The 27,094-nt window shown below is 38.9% G+C and overlaps 1 protein-coding gene across 3 annotated transcripts in view; it reads right to left on the bottom strand.

Moving 5' to 3' along the window:
- Window positions 1-1,622: 1,622 nt before the first annotated feature.
- Window positions 1,623-27,094, bottom strand: part of MID1 (midline 1) — a 358,868-nt gene continuing 333,396 nt past the window's right edge. For all 3 annotated transcript variants that reach the window (XM_074814839.1, XM_074814840.1, XM_074814841.1), the window contains 5 exons: window positions 26,472-26,599; window positions 17,833-17,976; window positions 8,832-8,993; window positions 6,411-6,618; window positions 1,623-4,881 (listed from right to left, as the gene is read on the bottom strand). In XM_074814839.1, the coding sequence (XP_074670940.1) occupies window positions 4,533-4,881; window positions 6,411-6,618; window positions 8,832-8,993; window positions 17,833-17,976; window positions 26,472-26,599 (991 nt within the window). In that variant the 3' untranslated portion in view covers window positions 1,623-4,532. The remainder of the gene's footprint in view (window positions 4,882-6,410; window positions 6,619-8,831; window positions 8,994-17,832; window positions 17,977-26,471; window positions 26,600-27,094) is intronic.

Genomic DNA, 27,094 nt, shown 5'->3' with positions numbered 1-27,094 from the left:
GAGAGTTTCTTTCACTTCAGAAAGCACAATTAAAACAAATAGCTCAGCATAATCTAGAACACTCACCATCAGCACTTGGGAGTGACAAGGGCTTTTCTCCATGTGGAGAATTAAGGCTGAAGCTCAGAACACTGAACTAATTTCTAAAAAGCAACCAACCCAATAACACAGAAAAATACTGCATTTTACATTCCTATATCTTAATACACACTTCCACTACTAGAAAGATCAGTATGTGAAAAGACATTAGAGATAGTGTTACAAGAACATGGCCAGTACATTACTACATAAGCAACCTGTGCATGTTTTTAATTTATCACTGGCTTCCCAAAGCTGCCCCACTGATGGCCTTCAGGCCAGGTGTGTCCTGGCTGGTTACTGAAATGGCATAGTGTGTACTTTCTGTGTGGGTCCAACACTTTACTCCTAAACCAGAAATGAAGACAGTGTTTCCAATTAAAATGAACAGTCTCAGTTTTGGTGATGCAGATAAGAGCCACTAGCAATTCTCACCTTGTTTGTTGCATGGGCTCAGCTGGAATTTGTGCTGCTGTAACTAAAAGCAGAATCTGGGAACTACTAGACATTTGCTTTATCAGAATAATTAAGAAAGAAATATTTATACAGTGTTCAATGTCAAATAATAGTTTAATGAAATCTCCCCCAGCCAACAGTTCTTCATAGTGTTATAAATGCTGGCCATCTCAAAATGAACTGGTTAAAGAGCTGACACTTCAATTTGTGCTGTCAATAGCGTCCTGTTGCATTTCTTAAAATGGAAAGAATATAGTCTTTGCAATTAAGATGCAGGATTAAAACTGATGATGCATGCTGCTCTCTAGTGACTTACTATTGCTAATATAATGAAGAACATGCATGTGTTTTCACCTGTACTTGCAGATTTCCAGCTTTTCAGTGTACCCACATCTGAGGGATTTTTATGCTTCCTACCCTTGGGACCCACTGCTCAGTGGGGGTCTCTTCGCTGAGCCATTGAGAAATGGGATACCCAAAACAGACAAAGAATAAACTCATGGCAGAAAATGCAGCAAATTTTTTGCTCTCTGAAAGCCAACAGTGGGAAACTACAATGGGCCGGAGACAGTCTACTAAATGATCTATGACATACACACCATTCTTGAATGATTTTTTTTCCCTGTTAGACATGTATTAATACATGGGAGCCTAACACATGGAAAAACTTATCTTTTCTCAGAGAGAAAAAAGTCCCCCACCCTTCCATTACCTCAAGTTTGACTACTCTGAGCTGATGCTCCTGTCTTCTAAAGATATTGTGCTATAGTTTGCTCTAACTCTGCTGAATCCCAACTTGGGTTTTAAATACACCTTTGAAACAATCATATCAACACAGGCTTTATCTACTACATTCATTGCTTGCATCACATCAGACTATTCCTCAAAAATCTGCCTTTGTTAAACACAGCATTATACAATGCTACCTCATTCCTAGTCACAAAACTTTCAAACGTCAGGGAAAATCCCTCATTTAAGACTGCAAGCTACATTAAAGTACCATGTTTTATTTTTACGTGAGGATTACCCTTCGCCCAGATTTCAATTGATTACTATGGACCATGCAAAATGCCACAGACCACAGAAGCTACATTTTCAAATCGATGTTTTTATTGATTAATGAGGCATTGAATCAAGTACTGTAAAATAAACAGATTTTGTTTGTTAAAAAATGTCCAGAAGACCATTCATAACAAACTTGTTTCCTCATAGTCATACAGAATATGAAATTGTTCAAGAAACAAGCAAAAAAGGAACACCTGACTAATTACTGTCAGTTTGTGTATGTATACATGTATGTATGCATATACACAAATTACACACTATATTTGTGCATATACTGGTGTGTGTGTACCCATACATATGTGTACATATATACACAAACATATATGCATAAAGAGTACAGACTGAATTAATAGTCCACTGCAGAAATGTGACTTGGCTCCAAATGAAGTATTCTGTGTTAAAATAAAAATGATACAGCAAGATCTGTAGATAACAATCATTCTTCTTCCATTGGCCAAAACCATGATCTGTCTTTAGACTCACGGTCTATCTTTAGAATGAAAATATGTGAGATCATTTGGGATCTTTCCACATTCATGGTATTACTTCCATCCAGTTCCATCTCTGCCAATATTGTATGGCCAAACACTGAACAGTGTTTTCAGTTTGTCCACTACTGAAATCAGCTTCTAGATTTAATACTTCTGGCAAAAGAGAAGATACACAGCCTTGCTACGTGTACTTTGGTAATACACCCTTTTCTTATAGGCAGAAACTTGGCAATAATCCTAGATTAAAACTACTTTCCTCCTGCATCTCTTTATCACTGCTTTGCATCAGTCATCTCCTGTCAACTCATTATAATAATTTTTGTGCCATCCTGGCTACCTCCCAAACATCCCAGGCCAGATCATCTGGACAATGTAGATCAGACTGTATCGGTAACATTGTGCTCAATTATGAAATGTAATGTTTGGGGATTTATTTACTTTTTCATTTTTGAGGGTATACATTTCTTGATTATTAAAGACACTATGATAAACACTGCAGTTCACTATATGTACACGTTTTCCCTTATTTGTGTCAACTCCGGAAAGATCAGTGGCTCCTGCCTGTGAACCATGGGATGCTACTGCAGCTGAAAGCCATGGTACCGGCAACGTACTGCCAGACTTTTCTCTGTTTAACTCAGCAGCTAGCAGAGCATGTAAAGGGAAATCAAAGAAACACAGATAGACATTTATCTTCTATTAAAAAATGGAAAAAAACCAAATAGGCATGTATGTATTCCTCATCTTGATCATAAGGCAAACTGCAGTACAGCTTTGTATGGAGAACCAGTATTTAAAAAATCTGAAGCTGAGATTGGGACTATTTTATTTTGGACCCATTAGTGAACAAAGTGCTTTAAGGCATCCTTTTCAAAAGACACCTAAAGCAGAGTTATAAACTGCTGAGCAAATCTTTTCGTAAAGCTGATATTCAATTTATCCTTTTTCTACACAAGCAGATTTTCACCACTTGCATAGTAACAACTAAACGCTGCAGGAAAACCATTCTTTTAAAGTTGTCATATGCCTCATCATCTCCCAAAATGATCATTTACACATAAGCATTGTAGTAATTACAAAGGGTTTCTATTCTGTAGAAGGAAAAGAGAAAAAAAATGCACCTGATTCAGCTTTGAGATAAAGTAGGTACAACCTCTATTGCCTTCACTGAAGCTCATCCACCAACACCAGGATGAATGTAGGGCCTGCACATATAGATTCCTACTGCTGCTGAAAACTTGCTATTTACTCCTCATTCACAAAGAGAACTGTGCCTTCCCAAATAATCCAGGACAATGATAACTACGAGCAAACTCCAGCTGCAGTGTCTCTCTATACAGCACATGTAAAACAGATTTCCTTGTTTTGTTATAGAGACCACATAGTGTATAACAATGCAACATTTGTATTTAATTTAAAATCAATGGTAAAGTGGCACATGTCTCACTTCTGAGTTGTTGGCTGGGCTTGCTATGTTGAACCTTGTAAAATCAGCAATAAGCATTCACATATCTACCATCAGAACCACGACATCTTCTATTACACTCAATCCTTAAATGATGCCGTGCTTTATCAGATTAGTCTACAGTCAGACCTTGGATTAGCTGCTCTCCTCCAGTGTTGCTGATTCTCAGAGATGGTATCAGTCTTTCACATCCTCGGTGATTCTACAGTGTTTCCCAAAGATGAAGGTGAAGCACTGGTAGATGGGAATGTTGCCATCAGTAAAATAAAGCACCAGATGATTTATCCACTCACATTTCTAGGAGATATTCCACATGTTTTTTATGAACAGAGAGAGCACTGCCTTGTGAACAGAAGTAAATAAAACTTTCTTCTTTTGCTGTGTTGGCTAGCTCCACTTCCTCACTTGTTTATTTTTGTTCTTTTTGGTCTGCACACTCCCATGTGCAAAGAAGAAACTAGGAGATCTCGCACTCAGTAAGACTGGTAATGAGAGCGCCAATATTGACACGAGTAAAACCTGTCTTGTCCACTCTGCAGTTTTCATCCTTTCAATTTCCTGCTTTTATCCACTATAAAATAAAATGATGCAAAGGGCTGATGAAATTTTAATTAATAGGACCATCAATGTGCAAAACAAGTAAGTCATTTTCCAGGTGTCCAAACCAGGCTTTCCCTTCTATTTTTTTTTTTTTTTGATTTTATAAATAATTTATAAATCTTCCTGTAAGAGACTAAATACAAAACCAACCAAACAAAACCAACTGCAAAAGAAAGCTCTAAGATATTATTAAAGCCACTTCTTGTCGTTCCATACAAAGTACACAGAAAAGAGATATTCTCCCCTTTTCAGTTCTGGCTGGATTCAGCAGAGATGGCCGGGTTGCCACGCAGTCCACCAGCTCCGGGCAAGCTCCTGCGGGCAGCTGCCTGGCCGCCCTGGGAAGACACGTCATCCTACCTTTTGGCTTTTAGCAGTCATGCAAGCTGCTCGGAGGAGTCTAGGTGGTCAGGGATAGGCAAGCCAGTTATAATGGTCAAACACTTATTCCACACAGTGAACGTGGGGCACACAGGCTGCCCAAATGTAATGTCAAAAGTGTAAAGGTGTAGGGAGTTCAAAGCATCGTAAAAAGCAAGGGAACCGTTGTCATAGTCCAGCAAAATCCCAACCCGCCTGAGGTGAGGTGCAGGCTCTATGGGGATTTCTTTGCTGTTGTGCCGCACCACCCACGTGTTATTGCAGCGGCAAAGCACCCAGGAGGCAGAATTCTTCCCGATCCACTCGTGTTTTGGTGCTGACTTGTAGGAAATACCAATGGCATACCTGCAAAACAAAAAACAACTCAAGGAAACAAATGCTTCCTGCCATGTTTGGCTCTCAGTAAAGTCAAATGTTAGCCCAGAGGACTCACTGGAATGCCCCAGCCTCTTCTTCTGGTTAAATTCTACTTAAGCGACATTTCACCACAACATCTGCACAGGCTTAATTAATGTTTTTTCCCACCTCTCTTTTGGGTCTGAGAGCTCAGGGAAATGTTATTGTCCCTTGTATTGTTTGTAGTTTGGCTGCTATGGTAATTTTTTGGAGCACTTGCCTCTGGTATTCAAAAGGAATATTGTTGAGTAATCAGCAGCTCAAGAGTTTAAATCACTGGGCCTCAGATTTCCACTTCCAAACAGACAAATACAGAGGAATTAATTGATTTTAAAATACACTGCTATCTGTCAGCTAATCTGATCTCTCCTTGCTCCTTTAATATATGGCCCAGAAGAAAGAATGCAAGAGTAAACATCAAAGGACACATTAAAAAAAAAATTTCTGCCATTCCCAAATATTTTGGCCAGATGTTGGTGTGGTTTTTAGATTCAAATACGCATTTCTGAGACTGTGTTTTGGGCCAAGTGAAGCAGTGTAGACGAAGACATTTGCTCTGCAAACCATAATTTATAGCAAGATATGCAGGGTAAAAGAATTGTGGAAATATTATCATTAATGGACACTGAGGGCAAATACCTGACTTCTCATATATAACAGAAATGTAAAACTTCCTCATGTTCTAGAGACACTGCAGTATTTGTCGGGCTTTTAACCAACAGAGATTAACGTGCCATAAGTTACTCTATTTCCATTCCCTAGCATTGGCACAGGCAAACAGCATTTGTCTTGTTTGAGACAGTGGGCATACCTGAAGACCTTACTGATTTTTCCACTCCATTAACTTCCATCATCATTGTTGCCTTTGAATACCAAAGGATGACATCTCTTCCACTGACTAAAGGGCCCCTGAAATCCACCCCTGTATGACACAGAGGATCATACAGGATCATCCTCCATTTCCTGCCCCTTGCTTCATACTCTGGGGCACAGACCTACAGCTCTGCTGCTCCGTACCCCCACCCCAGAAGCAAATCTGACTTCCACCCCTGTGAAACTGGATCATCAAACTGTCCTCATGTTTATTTTTTTTTCTTACTGAAAGATGCTAAGGTCTTTCATGTTTAGTAAAGAAATGATCACACTTACAAAGTTTGCTCTGTTGTGTTGCTGCTCTTACCTCTCTAATTCACTAAAATCTTAAAACGTACTGTATGTGGATTCAAAAAACAACCATCCCAAGTCATGGAGTAAATGTCCTGTGAAGGCTGCTAAATGTAAATCTGGCAGATTTAGCTCCAGAGTCTGAAAGTGCTGGAGACTGAGAAAATAGTCTGACAAACTGTGTGAAAGTATACAATTCTCCTGTTCTTGTACTGTTCTGCATGCCTCTGCAACTGGTCTCTATCAGATAAACTGTGCCAGGATCTGAACAGTGTGAATTACTGTTCTTTTCACATATATTTTTATATACATACCACGTACTCCCACTTATAACCACTTCCCAGTAATGCCGCCCGCTGTCAATAAACACGTTGCCAGCTACTCCATAGCTCCCTTGGCTCGTGAATCGCTCTGGTGTGTGACTCTTTTTGGAGGATGTTTCATCACGTTCGACTGTCAAGTTATCATGAGACACTTTCAATTTTCTGTGAGCAGATTTGGGGTCCAGTTTAAATGGCTGACCTAGAGATGCGAGACAAAGATGGCAGAAGAATGGTTTGGCTTTGATTTTGAAAAGGAGAGTGGATTAGCGAGCTTCTAAGAAGCCCACAAGATTGCATAACCATATTAATCTCCTCCTCTGAAGTGTTCTTGAGATAGATGAACCTATTCTGCTCCCTGCAATAGCTGGTTTGCATTGTCAGTTTACTGTCAATCTCATTGTGCACTAACTTCCCTGTGTCAATAATCCCTGAAAAGAGCGCTGCATAATCATCATGCCCATTATCTCTGAACTAGAGGTAACCTGAATACTCTAATTCTTGCATGTAATTGAAACCAATATACATGCTAATAAAGGTCTGAGGGTTGCTTTTTTCACAGCATATTAGATTTAGAATAAATTGCATTCTATTAATTTTCTAGGGATAAAGCTCCATAATAACATCTTCATCGTTACTAAAAAAAGTATGATTTCAAATTCCACAAAATGAGTTTGAAAATAAGAAGCACTAGCCTTGTCTGTTCGTTCACTCACAGCTTTATTTATAACAAGCACAGTCAACAATTCAGGATCATTCTGGAAGGATGCCCATGTGGTGCTGGATACTGTGCATTAAAAAGAAGGAAGTGAACTGTAACTTGGTCCGAATAATGTGGTGTAAAAAACATTATGAAGGTTGTTGCTCTTGGCAAGTATCTTCAGCTGTAGCATGAGGTTTGAAGACAATAACAGGAAGCTTTTTGGTAAACTGAACCCTGTAGATATAGAAAGCCCACCACAATTCTGACAGGCTTGCTCATTGTGTCACAAAGCAAAATGATCATTTACCTCCAACAGGAGTCAACTAGGAAAGTATGACTCCACAAGTCATTCAGCAAACCTCTTTCCCCTTCTTACTGTCTTTCACATCAAGGGTAAAAAAATGTAAGCAGAAGATTTGATGACATGCACAGAAAATAGAAATGAGTGCTCCCATGAGGTCTGTGTGAGGCACTCATACCTGTACTTCAAATAAGATGTAGATTGGTCAGTTATCTACTTTTGCAATATGTATTTAGTTATGTATTATGACCAAGTATAAATCAAACCCACTGGAAAGTATTTTGGGGCACATTTTACCTGCTTTTTCCTACCACTTGATAGCATTAAAATACCAATGGCCTGCCTCTCTAACTAGTTAGTAGCTCTTGTGTTGCTGATGCAGTATCTAGAGGATGTCTTTCTCTGTACTGAATTGTATCTGGTCACATCATTTCTCACGGTCACCCGAGAGATTGCTTTTGTGCCACACTGGATCACAAACAGACAAAAGGATAAAGGATTGACATTTCCAGGTGGGTCCTCTGGTTACGTATTTGCTTGCAGGTTACCAGGTTTAACAATATGCAGATTCTTGGTAGCAGATGTGGGGATTGTATGAGAAGCTTTTACACAGAAGTGCAAGCTAGGTTAATAGCAGAAAGGAGAAAATCAGAAACATGCACGTGCCACTCCCTAAAGCCTCCTTCTTACAACATTCAGTATTGCCCCTCTTCGAGCACCCTCTCCTACAATAAGCAAGTTTCAGAGGGTGCACAAATCCCAGTGTTCCCTTTCCTGTACTCAGAGCTGCCTGTGATGACTACACGACTGAGGGATTGGCTGGGACACAGGAAGAAAAACGCTGAAAACCAGTCTTAAAATTGCTATACTACATCTGTTAATAATTTGCGTAACCATTGTTTTTTTTGAAGTGGGATCTCTGACTACTCTACCACCTCGTTGAACTCCATAAAAAATTGAGGGAGATGGAGTTAAGAAGTTTTCTAGCGTCCTGAGAAAGAGATCGTTTTGGAAAATAAAATTAAACTAGCTTAAATTAAACTTATGAATACTATACAAAATTAAAGTGGGTTTTTTTGAAACATAAGAAAAGTTTTTGCTTTGTAGAGGAAAAAGAATAGAAGGGACATTAAAACAAAACCCCAAAAGAGTAGTTTCAATCATTTCACATGTGATGGCTCTGTTCCTAAATGATATTTCCAAACTACAGATGCATCTCAAAAAAAGAGTAATTTCTTCACTACTGAAGACTCTGGCAATCCTGAATTGAGTTAAATAAGTGGCTTTCATTGTGGGAAGCACTTTAAACAAGTTAAACTGCTCTGTGCTCTTCTATCTTCCAAAGATCAAAACTAAAAAGGAAGACAAAAAAGGAGAAGAATGCATGCGTGCTGGATCTCACGTTACTCACTGTTTGTCTTGAGCTTGCCGGGCTCGCTGCTTCTGCTGCCTGCCTGATTAATAGCCTTAACAATGAAGATGTACTTAGTGCCACTTTGTAACCCGTGCACTGTGTAGTGGTTTTGTTTGATATTGGGAACAATCATCCAGCTGTCGGCTGAGTTGCATAAACCTGCAATTTCAAACAGAGAACATCAGTCATAACATACTGAACACTTTGTAACAGGAACATTTAGAGCACTCCCAAGCACCCAAAGACCAATATGAATTTTGCTTCTGTGCCTTTTAAAGTGTTGTTACATTTACTGAGTCGCTACTTAATGCCACTAACTCATTTCATCAGCTCTCAGTCAACGTACCTTTTAAGTTCTTGCTACGTGAAGTCAACCATAAAAAATGGGCATTTAAGAAATGATTCAGTGGAGGCACGAGCACTCTGAGATTTTTCGTGTCCCAGCACAAGGAATTCTTTATTGCTTAAGAACTAAAGGATTATGGAGATCCCATCAATATACTGTTTGGATTAATGAACTCAGTTTAAGCCTCAGAAGACTAACGTAAGTGGTAAAGCCAGGAGGGATGGGGAGGCACCTTTGCTGACAGTCTCCGAGTATGCATTCTTCAGGACCTGAAGCAAATCATGGGAGGCCAAAGAGGGTAGAGCACGGGCTTCAGATCAAGCTTTGTCTCTTACACTCCAGACTTTGCCAGGATGTAATCTAAGTAAATGCAATGGATGCAACTTTTTGATTTATGTCCTCATGGTTATATGTCAGCTGGGGAAGAGCTGGATAATTTTTCCAGTTACAAACTTTTTTGTGTACATTTGATGCCTATCACAGAAGTATAATATGTAGAAAGTAAGTAAAATAAGGGAGGAGCAATATCATCTTCAACACAGGAAAATACTCCACTAAAAAGAACGTATTCACCTACATAAATTTTTCCTACTGTGATATAACTGCAATGGCAGTCAATCACCCGTATTACTGTACATTTTGAACAGCTCTTGGACTAATGGATCCCCAGACTGATAGCTCTCTTATTCTAAATGTTTACATAAATAACAAATTTAACTTTCATGAAGTGTATATATATTCACAATATTTTTATATAGTTATACAATTAGAAAAAGATACATGCAGATGGAAGTGTATGCATGTGTGTGCATATGTAAGGCTGGAAAATTTAAAACAAAAATGCTTGAGTGGATTAGGAATCTGACAGACTTCTTGGTCTCTGCCTTACTGGGCATAGAACATGTTATGAAAGCTATTGTGTTATTAAAAAAACAGCTTTCAGCTCTTAACTCATGTTTTACCAGTAAATATTAGTAAAGAGAATCTTTTAGAAAGTAGTAATTTCAGCTCTGCATATTAGACAATATAAAAACCTTTATGTAAAGTAAAAACTAAAAGCCTACTGGGCACAAAATTTGAAAGAAAAAGACCTGTGATGCAGGTTTACAGACTCAGAGACAATTCATAACCATACTGGGAGATTCCTTGCTAATTTGGGACACATTTTTCGTAACAAAAGATCATTAGAAACAGAACTTAAACCCCAAATTTTGATCTAAGAATTATGTAGCTTTTGTCTCAAAGTTCTCTTATATTACATAACATCCTTGAGAGGCAGGCAGCTATTCATCATGCTGTGCAAATGGGCAACTGAGGCACAGTTTCAGGTGGGACTCATCACCTCATCATATAATGAAGAGCTGCAATGACTAACCTATTTTTCTGGACTCTGAGAAGAGGCAGAAATCAGTGAATAATTTCTTTCACTTCTCCAGGTATGAACATCCTACCACAAGTGTCTCTCTTTTCTTGGCCACAGAGGAAGCCTAGGTGACTAGCACAGGTGAGATCTCTAATTTCAGGTATCTAAAATGAGGTGACATGACATCCCCCACCCCCCCACCCCCCGATTTGAAGTCTGGAAGTCTAAGCCTGTGGCTGAACTCACACGTGGGTTGTAGCCTTTGGACCATGATTTACCAGAATGAGAACATTTCTCTGTTGCAGTTTCCTGGTGTGAAGTGGGAAAAAAAGAATTGTAGCATGTTCCTTATGCTCCAACCAGCAAGCATCCTGGCCACATGTAGCCTCCCTAAATATCAGTTACAAGGGATTCAAACAGTTTGCTCTATGTGAATAGAAGAAGCAAAGAAAAGCAACATTGCAGCACTGTTTTTCTCAAGACTATTGAAAAATTAGATCACATAGAGTAATCATCTGTCTACCTCCTGAAAAAAAAGAACCCAGTGTTATACCCCATGAAAATCTCAGTTGTGCCTAGCACTTGTAGTAAACTGCTTATAACAACATCAGTCCACCTCTTGTTTCACTGAACCATACATACTGAATGATATTTATTTTTTTAGGCTGGGTGTGAACGGGTTTCCTAAGAGGAAGAAAGGAAATAAAAGCAGCAGTTTCCTGGCATAAAATATTTCACTGACTGCTCTGAAGAATCATCATCTTTTCCCAGTAAAAATTTGCCACACGTACTAGAGTAAAGGCACACTTGTTCTGTAGCTGAACTACCACACTGATTTTGCATTGAGACCATGACTTACCCTGACTCATAGGTGCTATTGCAAAATAAGTGCTAAATTAAAATAAAACAGAATGAAACACTGGATTTAGAGGGAGTCCAGGATGATCAAGGAATCCTTAACTCAGATGCCTCTGATGGGGTATCAAATAACATAAGACAGTAAGCAGGATGGATCCAGATAATGGTCCTGGAAGTGTCTTCTCCTTCCATAACCACACTTTAAAAGCAAAGCTCTATGGTATACATAGGCCATATATAAACAAACCCTTACACAGACACAGAAATGCCCAGATTTTTGCTAAATCTTCTTGAAACTAGATTTGCATTAGTCACTACAACTCTCTAAAGGGCACATTTTTCAGGCTTGCATTACACTTTTTATGATACCCTCCAGAGGCTGATTGCTTCTTAATGAAGTGTAAAATTTGGATCTAAATAGGTATATGAAGGACTGCAAAGGTAGAGTTGCATTGCTATGAGTCTCCTCTCCAGTCTATCCTCTCCTCCCATGTATGTAGATTTATATATACCCGATACTCACTAGTCTGTAAATACCCACACAGAGTAAATTATTATATTATTAAATAATCCAGTTAATGGTTAATTTAGATTTCTGTATAGAAGGCAGAGCCACAGTAATTTTAGGTATTGCTACATCTTGGCTTCTGCTGCTGGGGTTAATGTCAAAACACTCACAGGTAGGTGTACATTCATCCACCTGACCTTGAACAAAGAGCAGAGTTCCTGAGTTAGGACTTTACCTAACCTAAACTCTGATGAGTCAACAGAGAGAGTTGGGAACCATCCTTTTGTCCTGACTCATGTTCTAGGCAAAGGCTCTATCCTCTTTGATGATGTAAGACACCTTGGTTTGTTTTTTTTTGTCCTTCCAATCTTAGGCATCTCAAACTACCAGTGTACAATAAATGCTGGATGTGCAGTGACTGACTTAGTTACTTTGCTCAACAAACCTTGCTGTTCCAACAATCTCAGCTCTTGCCTATGCACCAAGGGGCTCAGTGTCCATGTGCTTCCTGACTGCGAGCTATTTGATAACAGGCTTTAAATTGAACTTTGATTTGAAAATCTTGTGAATGAAGTTTTGATGGTGTCAAAGTACAAGTCCAAAATCCTTCAAAACAGAGAATAATAACTAGTGGCAGCCAAGTTAAGCTTTTAGGTGTGAAAGAATATTTTGTCACTGCATCAGAAGAATTTGTCTCCAGTTATGCCCTGTCAGGACAGCCCTTCTCTGAATATGCAAGAAGATGATTAAGAAAGCTCAGGCAAATGAGCAAGCAGCCTGTTAACTGGGCATCCAGAGGTAGTGTTTGTCCTCTCAGATCCCTGCCGGTGGCAGCAGGTTAAGTGGAAAAGCACGCATCTTCTCCTCACTGGTGCAGCAGCAGGAGCTAAGGGTTTCCTATTGTACCCACTCCTAATCCACTCCTACATTCACATTTCTTGTTTCAAAAACCCAGGGCTTTTTACAGGGTTATGCAGGTGGTAAAACAATGTATTTTAAAACTGTGGCCTACAAAAATGTAGAGAATTTAAATTACATCCTGGAATGGTGCAGTGAGCACAGTGATGTCCGTACAGGATGTGTGACTTTTCAAAATAAGTTTCTCATAGTCTGGAGGTAATAATTTGTAAAGCTGTTTCCCTGGTGTTGGCTGTTGATGCACTTTAAAAAACAGATGGGAAAAATCCCAAGGTGTAAATCCTCTTAAAATTTACACTGGTAGATTTTAATAAAATATATCTTCTTGAAAACTGGAAGAGGAGCACAAAAGTCATGGGAAGGTTATTTAATCTCTTGAGTATTTTAATTATTTTAAAATGCTTTATTTAAATAGACTATTACCAGTTCAACTTGGTAGGACAAATACAGTAGGTGAAGGTAACAGATAGCTCTCCACCCGCACTCTGCATTGTCATGTGAAAGAAAACAACATATGCAGGATTTCTGCAAAACACATCACATTTTTTTAAGAAATACACTCTTTTTATACTTTTCAAGAGGCAGAAGTTTTCCTGGTTGTATCCCAGATTTTCTTTTGTGCCATTAAAAGATACTCACTAAAATCCTCGGAAGCAATCTGAAGATTGTAGGGAATTGGTTTTTAATAAATTAAAATTTCCAGAAACAGAAAAAAGCCAGACTATTCAAAACTTAATTGGTGAATCATAAATTCACTGTTTTTTCATGGAAGCTGGGGCTCCTAATTGTTTTAGATCCTTCAATAAAATTTTATCCTATCTCATAGGAAGAGTAACTATGTAACACTGAAAGGGTTCTTACAGTATACTGTATCCTTAACACAGTGATTTTTAGTATTTAGCTGATGTAACTAACGAACCTAATTTTCATTTACCAGGAAAGAGGTAATTATTTACTGCTTTTTGTCTTGAAGATGTGTTTTTCATGAAGACATCTTGTATCACAGCTCATAAAAAACTGGGTGTTTAAATTTTAACCTTCCTGAAGCATACTGAAGGAAATCCATGATGTTAAAAAAATGCATGCTCAATAAATACTTGAAAATTTATTGAAATGGGATAATGAAATTATAATGCATGTTAGCTATCTAGTGACAAAGTAATTTTAAAAGCCTTTACAATATTCAGATTGCAGGTGATTAGCTGCCTCTCAGAAATGCAAATGTGCAAATGGTATAACTCTGAGAACAACTGCTTTAGTAAAAGCCTGCTTAATTTAAAGTTCTGTATTGCTCTTATGCACAGAATAGGGCTGCCAAGCATTTAATAGCCAAGCGGTTTGGCCACATTTGGAAATAATCTTTCCTGTATGAAATAGGATTCAAAATGAAATACTCTATTTGGACCTTTTCCATCAAATGTTAACTCCCCAATTTTTCAGTTAATAAAAAAGAATATAGTTGATTATGTTGGATAGAAAATACACTAGAAAAACATAGCATTGCTTGTTTTTGTTACTGAATTCTTAGCAATGTCTGAATGATATATGCCTCTGGTGGAGGAAATGTACTGGGGAGTGGAAAGTACAGTCAGTCTGGCTATGTGGTTTTAAGAAATGGATTCCAAAATAACAGCCTCCATTAGCACGGTAGGTGGGTATATATGCAAAGTGATTCCTATTGTCTCAGGGGAAAAAAGCTTGTTGGTTTAATGCAGTACTGTAGCTACTCCCTCATGACTAATTCATAGCTACAAAAACACAGAACCGTAGACAATCTATGAACCTGTTTACATTATCTGCTAGAAGCAACACACAATACCAATGGCAACTTTTTGGGATGTGACAGAGAAATAAATTAAAAAAATAGTTATGTGCAACAGCATGCAAATGTCATAAATAGAAAAAAAATCATGCTAATCCAAAATATGTTCCATTAAAATGGGATTTAAAAAAAAAAAATATCACCTAGCTTCAGTTCATCAAAACATGAAAGCTGCAGTGCAGTGCCTGCTAACACATTTACAGTGAAAATAGCACTCTGTGTTCAACCACACTATTAAGGTACACTCCAATATTCTAGGGACAATCTTGGAAAGTAATTTATAAAAGTTGGGATATTAGACCCTTTTGCAGGACAAAGAATATAATCCAACAAAGTGAAGAAACATCCAAGTAGTGTTCTAAGTAAAATCAGGATGTTAGTGGACAAATCTCCATTACCAGTGGAAGTTGGAATGAACTGGGAGAGCCTCACGTGTTAGAAACCTGGGCAGATTTGTAGCAGTTAGATTTGGTGGGAACATCTCCATTGGAGGTGTTCAAGTCTACATTAAATAATGAGATTTAAAAAAAGCTTTACAACATTTAGAAAACCTTTCCACATATACTTATATATGCATGTATATGTGTGTATATATATATATATATGCATGCAATGCGTTAACACAGCTTTCAATTAAATTTAAACTAATAACCAGGATATTTGTGTAAGAGCTAGCTGCATTAAAAGGAGGAAGAAGAAGAAGGAGAAGGAGAAAAGGAGAAAAGGGGAAAAGGAGAAGAGAAAAAGGAAAAGGAAAAGGAAGAGGAAGAGGAAGAGGAAGAGGAAGAGGAAGAGGAAGAGGAAGAGGAAGAGGAAGAGGAAGAGGAAGAGGAAGAGGAAAAAGAAAAAGAAAAAGAAAAAGAAAAAGAAAAAGAAAAAGAAAAAGAAAAAGAAAAAGAAAAAAGAAAAAGGAAAAGAAAAAGACCCGGTTCTTACATTTCTTTCTACTGTCATTTCAGGTCTTCAGAGCATTTTGTAAACAAAGTTTCTTACAGTGTTGATTTGTTTTATCTTCAAACTTTTAATGATACCATTTTTGCAAAGCGATACAATGACAGTTCAGACTGCACACTGAGCACTTCATGATATACCCCAAAATTATCATACTGCATCTCTGAAAGCAGACTAATTGATACATGTTTTACAGATCAAAGCTTTCACCTCCACATACGAAACCTACAATGCAGTCTAAAAATTAAATAACTTGTTATTTATTCACTAGTAAGCAAAGAATAAAACCCCACATCACAAACATGTGGAAATGGCACACCTCTCTGCTGCCCTCTTCACACGTAGTGCCAATAACTGACTTGAATAAAGTCTTCTAGCATAAAGCCACAGATAAAAATGGGTTAGAAAGCAAGTACTGTACCGTGTTATCATTAAGTCCTGTCTACTTAGTAGTGATTAATCAGGGAATCTTTTCCTTCCTTATCTACCTTGCTCCACTTTCTTCCAAATTACTATTAGACCTTTTTGTTATTCAGCTTGCTCAGATGTAGGAGCATGTGTTGAAGTTTACTTGGTCTTTCCAGCAGTCTTAAATTTTACACTGCATTGTCCAAAATTAGGCTGTTAAGTGAAATGCTAAATGGAGGTTTTGGCAAAACACTCATCAAATTTTCAGTAGTCCACCTTATTTTTTAGTCAGTCCTGAATACCATAATATATTCACAGTATCTACTTAAAAATGGTGTTAAAAAGCCAGCACATGAATCCTCAGATATCCTTTCAGATGGCTTGGAAAACTAACTCCAGTTTAGTGATGGAGAAAATGATGTGCATACAGCAACAAAAGTGTCAGTGCAAGCATTTGGCTCAGTACTGAAATTTGGCATAGACCGTACCATTTTTCCACTAACATATAGCTTGTAAACACGTCCACAGCACTGACTTTCATCAAAGTATCTCAACAAATTTTGTAAGAAGAAAAACACTTCTGTGCTGGATCAGAACTAAACCTACCTAGCTCAGTGTGTGGCTGGGGTATCTGATGGTGGACAAAAGCAAGAGCACAGGAGGGTGTTAAGGAACAGGGAAAGCACAATCATTTCTCACCACGCTCTCCCAGGCCTCAACATCTTACAGCTCTGGGACCTCCTGAGACAGAAAGGAGTCTCTGCACTTCATTCTTCTCAGTGGATTTTTCTTGCATGATCTGTCCAGTCATCTCTTGAACTCAAAAACACAACAATGCTCTGTGGCAATGAGTTCCCAATTTAAATTCATGTTGACTCAATAAACTCCACCTTTTGATTGATTTGGTTCATTTCAGAATCCTTGTTTCATAAAGCAAATACGTGTCAGCTAGTGGTATTCCTGTTAAACATATGGGGAACAGGAAGAAGTTAAATGACTTCTCCAAATTCACAGTCAGTGATCACTATGCACTGAACCCAGAAGTGTTGACTTCCTGGCCAAAGATTAGAAAATATTTTTTTCTCAGAGGAATAGTTATTTAACAACAAAACAATCGAAGAAATGATCAGTAAGTTTGTTCATTAAAGAAAATCACAGATTCAAAACAGAGGGTGTATTTAATAAAAAATGTGCTATAATACAAAATATAAACCAATTATTGTTGATGTAATTATAAGTTCAACAAAGTTATCATATTAATTGTTTTTGCACTGCTGTTTGCTGCCTTAACCTTCAGTATACTGACACCTATGCTTTGTAGCCTTGAAGACAGTAAAAATCAGAGGGAAGGATTTAATCTGTATTTCTGACAAAGGTCCACTTGTCAAGGTTATCTAAAAGACAACAGGACTGCAGTTCTAAATAATGACCAGTTCAACACAGGCTCCCAAGTGCCCGACTAGCTCAGACAATGGAATTGAGGTCTTTGCCCCTGCTACATCTGCAACAAAGGATTCAGGACACAAGAAACAAGTCCTGTTAACAGGGACAATACTTGTGCCTTTGGGGATGTGTGCTGGTTTTGCTCTTCAAAAGCTCTCACTACATGGCACTCCCAGAAAAGACACAGGAAATTTTAACTGAATTAATTCTAAATTTTAGAACGTTTGACATCATTATTGGATTGGATTTTGGCTTTAAATCTTCCTAGAAAATATTTTTGCTTCCTGTTCTTGATATACGAGTACATATATATTTAAAGGCACTTGGTTGACAAAGATATCACAAGGAAACAGAAATAGAAAAGAGAAGGTTTATACTTACTAACAACATTAGCTTGTCCAGTGAATATGGTGTACTGCAGCTCATAAGAGACCACACTGAATTCATCATCCGATGTCCAGTGGACAGTAATGGTATCATAAGAAGCTGTACAGAGCTCTTCTCGAATGGTGGGTGGGTTGGGAGCTGTGAGATACAACAGAGGAGGCTTACTGACACAATCAGTAAAATATTTCCCTTCTCACCTGAGATTAGGGGTTGCATCTGATGTATGAGTTTGTAGCTATATCATCCAACAGACCTTTTAACAACTTCTTGCTAATTTGAGTAGTAACTTTGATTATCAATAAATTGTTGCAAAGGAATTCTTACTATCAATATAACCACCTACAAACTCCAGATTTTGAAAGTATTTTATATTAAAGTAGCTTTAGTTTCAGATGCCCTAGCACAAGTGATGTGTAGGTGGTCACATTAAACTATGATTAAATGGGTACAGTTGACATGTTGCTTTTTCTAGGACTGTTCTGACCATCAGAGCAAAATTATCAAAAGTTTCATTGATGCATATATCAAGAGGGAGAGTCAACGCTCTTCACTGTTGACTTGAAAGTAGTATTTGCCTAGCCTATCTTACCAGAGACTAGCATAAGTGGTATTTAAAAACTGTAATTTTGGGGAAGCTTCCAAACACTCATACTTTCATGCTCAATCTTCTCTCTCCAAGTTAATGTTTGTTTATTTGCTAGCTATCCTTTCTAATACAGGCACGTATAATTTAACTTTTCTTCAGCCTTACATAAAGAGTTCTTATCATAACATCATGACTGCATGACTATTACAGCCTAATCTTCAATGTCACTGCTAATTAAATAATTCTAGAAAACAATACAAACATTTTAATAAAAAGTTGTCCCTCTTTTTTTTTTTTTTAATCAACAAGCAAGATCTCTGTGTAGCAAGCTATATATTCTTCTCATATTAACACACAGGTTTGTTTTGAAGACCTATTTAAAGAAGTGAAACTTGAAACAAACTTCTTAGGCCTAAATTTTCTTTGTTTACATTCTTTACAAACCCAAACACCTAAATAAGAAACAAATTAATCTTTCTTTGAAAGACTGGTGGGTCTTCCTGCATGCTTGTCTCAGTGGGAGCTTCATTCCTAATCATCTTCCCTACATGCTACCATCCTGAAAAAAAAAAAAAAATCCTTGTGCTTAATAGTGTTCCTCCCAGCTGTCACAGAGTGAGGAAGAAGGGCACTCAAGCTGAAACAACCAAAATACGCCTGCATTAAAGGAAAAGGAAGGCAATTCTGAATGACATTTTTGCTGTCCGCTCTTTTAACTTCTGTTAGCTAAGAATAATGGCCTCAAAAAGTCCCTCTGAAGGAATTCCACCTTTACTTTTATGAAACATCTATTTTACTTCCCATTAAGAATTTTTATAGTTCATGTCCCTGGTTTACTGATGTATGTTCTCAAGGATTAAAGTGCAGACACATTTCCAAGCAGCCTCTTTCAACCAAGGGGCATAAGAAAATGTTCAAATGTGTTTCATGATATGACCATGATTTGTGATGCTCTAAATATTGTAGCATGGAAGTTTATCAATGCCTTTTTTTGTTAACTCAGCAGAGGAATCCTTGGGACAGATGGGTATTAACAGAGAGAAATGAACTAAAATAAGAACAGTTATCCAGGAGGGGAATATAAACGAAAGGAGGAGAAAACCCCCTGCAAATTCTTGGAAAGATTAGTGCTGCATTTTAGAGCTTGTGTACTAACTGAGGCCAACTAACTGTTGTGAGGACTATGCAGTACTGCGTTGGTCCTATGAGCTATGTTTCAAAAATGTATTCAGCAGAACAATCACTGGAGATTTTTTCTTCCCCCTAGCTGAGGCTTCATCTTCGTATTTTGTCTGTCCTTCAAAAGCAAAAAAGAAAAAATTGAAAAAAAATTAATTACAAATATACAAGTTGATACATTTTTGGTGTGTATGCAACTAGTCTTCTTCAGCCATATCCTCCACCTAACAGCAAAACCTTTTACTTGAGAAATGTACTTGTTATTACTACAACATGGATAATAAATATTAATTTATGAAAAGCAAAAATTACTGAAGGTTTAATGAACTGTAAACTGCATTTCAATAGCATAGCAGTCTTCAACTCCTTTGAAAATGACAGCCTAAGTTCTCTTTTCATATGCACACCTGGCTGGCCTTATGGCTGGTGATTTATGGACCTTCGTGTAATGAGAATGACAGAAAAAAGAGATTTCACCTAAGCAGGACATCTTTTCCCTTGCTTTTGTGATTAACCCACATCCACCTGAGACTATACTGCATGAAACTCAGTTCGTCAGCAACACTCATTTCATAAACCACTCAGAATAAAACAAAATATATCTGCTTCTCCTGCAGATAGGCAGCGAAGTCTACATGCAAATTCTTTGTTATGACTTTCAAAATAATGTAGAAGTCTGACTGCCAAATTCATCCTTACACAGCACATACTCCTTTGGAGAGTGTGAGTCCATAATGCAATTAAAGAGATTGACCTTAATCAGTTATCTTCATTATTACATTTGATAGTGTGTGATTTGCTTATCAAATTTACTAGTACTGCTACAGAGCTCAGGTGCCACAGGGAAAGCTCTACAGAGACTCCAGAGTGATCTCAAAGCTGCACCAGGTGTGCCCCACCACTGCCTAGGAAGGGGAAGCCCTGCATGCTTGCAGCACAGCAGTGCAAGACATAAAGCCTCATATCCACCCTTCGGTCCTGTTTCCCAGTGGAGAAGAAGTGATTGCCCATGAGCCTTTCCAGTCTGTTTCAGGGTGAGGACAGAGCACTGGCTCACAAGCAAACAAGACTGAAGTTTGACAATTGATGCAGCTAATACTCTGTTATTGGCAGCCTCCTCTATACAAACTGCTACCCAGTGTCAGGGAGAGCTGAAAAAAATGTGAAGCAGCTCTTGAAAACCCCAAATTTACAGCCTTGAGCAGTGAGGGAACCTGGAATCAGTGACAGCAGACTTAGCAAGGCACAATGAAAGCTGTACTGGTTTAAGGAATTGCTTCCTAACATCTGTGGCTCTCTTTGGTCTTGGGGTGGCAATCTCCATAGAGGACTGGGGCAAATATCTGGGAGTGGTAACTGCTTCAGTCACTCTGACTTTCATCCACCTGTATTCATGAATCAACACTCTCTGACAAGTGAGAAAATCATTGCTGAAGGCTGTTTTAATTCATCTCTATGACTTCGACTCAAAACTGAGCAGACATACTTAAAAAGTCAGGAACTACATCTGAAGTGCCTGAAAGGCAGTAACTAATATTAGAAAAGCAGTTTCTTAAATTTGCTCCCAGAAGTAACTGGCCTTGTGAGAATACCTACTCCTTTTCATCCAGGTTAGTCTAACTCACCTCCTTGTCAGTGTCATCTGCATGGCTTTTGCTCTGAAGCAGTCTGAAAGCACTCACATGGTCTATATACCTGAGAGGCAGTTTAAGGAAACTGCCACCTCTCATTGGTGAATCCCACCATGAATGCAGTGGCTCCTGGGTGACCATTGAGACTATATCTAAATCTTCTCAGAACAAGGTCACAGAGATTGACTAAAACCACCTCAACTTCCTTTTGGTTGCTCAGTCTCCACTTCCCTGCTGTCATGGGGTGACTGACTTTGTAAGGGTTCCTTACTGATTTTGATACTGAGTAAAAAAGCAATATCTAAGCCATCTCCTTGACTTAATGGTGCGAGGAATACTCTTATTGCTGGTATGAACATGAGGGAGTTGAAGAAGCTTCTCCGAACCTCTCTCAGATGTTCATTACTGGCTCCATGGTGTATCATGACACTGGACTGAACCAGCATGCAAGAATTTGAAAGGCACAGTTATATCAGATGTGGGTGCAAATCTGACGTGTTAGTAACATGTTATGCATGAGTCGGCATCAAGAACTCAGTCATACAACCATCTAGACATAGTCTTTGGGTAGACCAGAACTGCTCAAAAACAACAGAATGAGAAGAGAGCACATCCAAAGTACGAGACTGAGCTGGCTGGAGGTGGTTTGATCTTTTAATACTGAAAGAGTTAAGAGGAAAGACAGGTTGTGAAGGGTTTCCAGAATGAAGTTGGTTTTGTGTGAAAAAACTGCTGGCATATGCTCGGCAACATGTATGTCTTTGTGCAGTCAGCTAAAGTGATGGATGACGAAAACTTATCATTGTTTCAGATGGGATTTCTGAAGCAGGGCAAATTGCAAGGTCAAAGAATAGATGTTCCTGCAATTGGTTTCAAAGTATTAAGACACATAACAAGTATTTTTGATTCACAATGGATAAAAATTCCTTATGTCAGTAATACTGTGCAGAGAGTTGCAAGTCACATGCATTGCCTGGATCTAGCTAGATACATATTTAGAAAAAGATGAGTTCCAGATGAAGAGCTCAAGCAACTGGCAAGATAAGAAAGCTTTCAAAAGACATCAAGGTTGAGAACAATCAGAGGAAGATTAAGGGTATTGTTTTAATATACTAAGCTTGACATCTCAATGTCTGGCTGGCAACTTTCAGAGAGATATCAGAGATTTCCATTTGGATAGCAGAATGTTTGAACAGACAGCTGTGTAAATGGTAAGAACAAATTAGTTAAATTTATATTTGGGTAAGAAATAGCCTAAGAAGAAAGAAAGATGCAAACTTCAATGTGCCACATAGAAAATTGGGGTTGGGAAGATGAAGGATGAATAAGATCTGACAAGTAGTACACTGTGAAGAACCAAAGGAGAAGAAAATCTCCAGAAGACAACCAAGGTCAATTGCTTTGAAGGCAACTGACAGCAGAGAGAATGAAGCTGGAATTTAGGTTTTGACATTTTGTTCAAAAGCAGTACATGTGATAGATATAAGATAGGCTTCTTCACTTAATTCACAATATAGAAGTACCACTAGGACTTACAAATGGTCTTCCTTTTACTTAACTGTGAAATATGATAAAAGCCCAATTCACTCTGTCACACAGTTTAATATCTATGAAGATTCCATGCACCAATCTGAAAGGGGTAAAATAAAATAAATCTTCCTCCAGAGTTTCTGAACAATAGAGAATAATTAAATGCATTTAACTCTTGGGACTATACATATACACAGATACATTACATATATACATATATTTACATAAATGTATTTTAACTGTCTGCATAGGTTGTATTTTATGCTCAGATAATTTGGACATGTGTTTTGGATTTTGCCATTGCAGCCATATGCTATTTATTAATGTGAAGAAAAATAGTACAAAGACAGAGCCAGCTAAAACTGTTCTTCACTGGGTATCAATGGCAAGGATAAAAATAGTAGATTAGGAAAAAGCAGTTAAACTGCTCAATACATTTGCAAGTTCCCTTAGACTGCATTGTAAGCAATTTTTCAAGATTGTGGATGAGGGAGGAAGAAGGCAAAGAAGGAACTGTGTAAATGACATAGCCAGCATGATGGACCATGGAAAGGATCTTTGTAGCAAAACTACCCTTCATTTTGGTATAGATACAGCCTTCATTTTCTGCAGTGTACAGCAATTAGGCTGGTAATACTGACATATGATGTACAAAGGGAAGAAGACCTGGGGGGTACAGGTACAGACTGCTAGATAGAACTCACCCTGTATGACTTTAAATATCTAAAACACAATTATCTGTATTTGAATGAGTCTCTCTAACCTCTGCTTGGAGCCAACTGGGAGAAATAGGCACCTCCAGAATGGAGTCAACTGACCTCATATATGTGCCTTAAAATGAGGTGGTTATTCCTCTTCTTTGACTATAAAGGAAGCTGATGCTGATTATTTTACAGGTAGATTCCTAGGTTAGGGCAAATGAGTCTGGCTTTTTGTTAATCCTTCCTTTCATCTCCTTGGCTTTTTATAATTCTGGGATGAATACTCAACATGGTGGTGAAATTCCAGCAGACTTTGGGGAGCGGCAGATGCCATAACATTTCACTGGTACTGTATAAAAAGTTCAAATGACTCTCACCACATTATTATTGTGTATTATTTACTCAAGTATGTATTAAACACTGATTGTATTCATCAGTCACACAGTGACACAGAAATTTCTTGCAAATAAAATCTTTCTTTCAGATATGGCAAGAACCTCACAGATCTTTAAGGCAAGAGTGGTGCTGCCCTGTGCATGCAGACAGCCTTGCTCTTCCCAATATGAATCTGTTCACTTTTTCATAGAATCATAGAATAGTTTGGGTTGGAAAGGACTTTTAAAGGTCATCTAGTCCAACCCCCCCTGCAATGAGCAGGAACATCTTCAACTAGATCAGGTTGCTCAGAGCCCAGTCTAATCTGGCCTTGAACGTTTCCAGGGATGGGGAATCTATTGCCTCTCTGGGCAACCTGTTCCAGTGTTTCACTACCCTCATTGTAAAAAATTTCTTCCTTACATCTAGTCTGAACCTACCATCCTTTAGTTTAAAATCATTACCCCTTGTCCTGTTGCAACAGGCCCTACTAAAAAGTCTGTCCCCATCTTTGTTATAAGCCCCATTTAAGTGTTGAAAGGCCACAATAAGGTCTCCTCGGAGACTTCTCTTCTGAGGCTGAACAACCCCAATTCCCTCAGCCTTTCTCTGAAGAAAAGCCAGAAGCTAGCCTTCTGCATGGAAAAGATCCAGTGGTTGGCAATGAGGAGACTCTGCACTCTCACATTCTTATGAAATAACATGTGTATATCTCCTGCAAACTGGGCTAAGAGAATGGCTCAGGAAGTGTTTTCAAGTGCTTTTCTAACAGTGCTTTGTGCCTTTCATTGCAAATTCTCACTGTTAACAGCAGATGCTTAAAGACCCTGCAAAATGAAAACCTACCCTGTGTCTCTTCTGTTTTCAATTCAACTGGAATGAATTGTTCTAATTCTGGCATTGAAATCAAAACACCCTAAATTACAGTAATTTGTTTCTCTTTGTGAGTCATTATATACTCTGAGATTGCACATTACTCAGGCCTTCAGTAAGGGTCTAATCCTGCAGGCTTCTTCAGGCTAAAGATCTCAGTTAAGCAAGCTGGGGCTCTGCTCTGTGGAGAACCCACCCTGTGTCCTGGCACAGGGCACACTGTGTGCTCTCTAGTCCCAGGCACAGTGAGGTTCTCCAGTTCTGTGATGGGGGAAATACACAGTGTCACCAGCATGAGAAAACATCTTTCATTGCTGAGCCCTTGATGTTGATTGCTTGAACAGCTTCTGGTTGCTCATGGGAAATCCGCCAGGCTGCACTCTGCCACAGGAGAAGGCAGCCCCAAGGGAGAGGGAAACATCCATCCCCTGGGAAATGGGATTTGGTCTCCCTCCTCTGGCTGCTCCAGGCTAAGCTCCAGCTGTTCTTACATTTCACTCTTCTGCAGTGGCTTTTAACCATTTCTCACTCTCACTTGCCCACACCCTGGTGGGGAGGAACACAAGGAGAAGAGGTAGGAAATACATCCCAGTTGTGTTCTTTAGCACCTAATGCTTTTTGGGATATTCTGGGGCTGGTGCGGGGTAATATATTCAGGATTAAGAGGGAGAGTGTATTGGGTTTATGTGGCAAGGTTTTAGTAGCAGCTGGGCTGCATGGGTGACTTCTGTGAGAAAAGACCAGGAGCTGACCCCATGTCAGACACAGCCAGTTTTAAGACAAACCCGCTGCTGCCCAAAACTGAGCCCATCACTGATGCTGGTAAGGCCTCTGTGATAACGTATTTAAGAAAGGGTAAAAAAGAGGCTGCGCAGCAGCTGGGAGAGGGCGGAGTGAGAAAATGTGACAGCAACAGTCCTGCAGACACCAAGATCAGTGAAGAAGGAAGGGGAGGAGGTGCTCCAAGCACCAGAGCAGAGATTCCCCTGCAGTCTGTGGAGAAGACCATGATCACACAGGTTGTCTCCCTGCAGCCCATGGAGGACTGCAGTGGAGTAGATACCCACACTTCAGCCTGTGGAGGACCTACACCGGAGCAGGTGGATATGCCCTGAAGGAAGCTGCAGCCTGTGGAGAGGAACCTATGTAGGAGCAAGTTTTCTGGCAGGAACCATGGCCCACAGGGGACCCACAATGGAACAGGCCATTCCTGAAGGATTGCACCCTGTGGAAAGAACCCACATTGGAGCATTCCTGGAGAACTGCAGCCTGTGGGAAGGACCCATGTTGGAGAAGTTAATGAAGAACTGCATCTCATGAGAGGAAGCCCATGCTGGAGCAGAAGAAGAGCGTGAGGAGGAGGGAGGTGGAGCATGAGGAAGAGCATGAGGAGGAGGTAGAAGAGCTGGGAGTGCAGTTGAGCCCGAGAAGAAGAATGGGGTCGGGGGAAAGTGTTTTTAGTTTTGTTTTTATTCTTCAGTATCCTACTCTTACAATTAACTGTCAATAAATTACTTTGATTTTCCCCAGGTTGAGTCTGTTTTGCCTGTTGAGTCATCTCCCTGTGCTTATTTCAACTCATGAGCTTTTAATCTTATTTTCTCCCCTGTCTTGCTGAGGAGGTAGAGTAAAAGGGCGGCTTGGTGGGCATCTGGCAGTCAGCCAAAGTTAACTGACCACAGAGAGGAATGAAGAAAATCCTATCATTACTATTTTATGAGGGACATATAATAGCAGCACCTTGAGAAAAAAAATTACCTGTAAGATAATCAAGGCATTCCAACAATTTCTTCTCCCTGGTAAAATCAAGTGCGAAAGTATCAAAAGTATCGTTGAGATTAATTTCAGGAATTAGAACCTGGGAGGATGCAGTTGCCATGGAAACCCTATAATGAAAAGAAAGTCTTTTAGCATGCAAGACACAATAACTTTCACATCAAGGTAGGATATGAACATTATTATTGTTATCACTTCTCAAAAAGCTTGACAAAACTTTTACATGTATTTTATCTATATGGTATAAGTTAGGAGCTTCTCCTCTCACTTTTATTTTTGTGAGTCAAGTCTCCAGTAAAAATCTATTACTTAGATTTGCCTAACATGCAGTGTCAGATAAGTATTTAACAAAATATTGGTTAAGCAACAATATACTTTGAATTGTTCTTTCTAGTCACCCACTGAACCAAAGTAGCAATAGCACCATATTTATCTATTTTAAGCAATCCTGACAGATGCTGCATCTCTCCCAACCCTTGTCTTCCCAAGCAGTTTTTTGCCCCAGGCATTCCTTGGCACTGCTGTCCCAAGGGCTTGGTGCAGATCCCCACACCTCCTCAGCTGTTCAGCACAGCACACTGCTGTTAACTTCAAAAAGCACAGGG

This window comes from Strix aluco, chromosome 2, assembly GCF_031877795.1.
Source record: "Strix aluco isolate bStrAlu1 chromosome 2, bStrAlu1.hap1, whole genome shotgun sequence".
NCBI classification, from domain to species: domain Eukaryota; kingdom Metazoa; phylum Chordata; class Aves; order Strigiformes; family Strigidae; genus Strix; species Strix aluco.
Note: the sequence above shows the minus strand (reverse complement) of the source record. Positions and strands in the feature narration are given on the sequence as shown.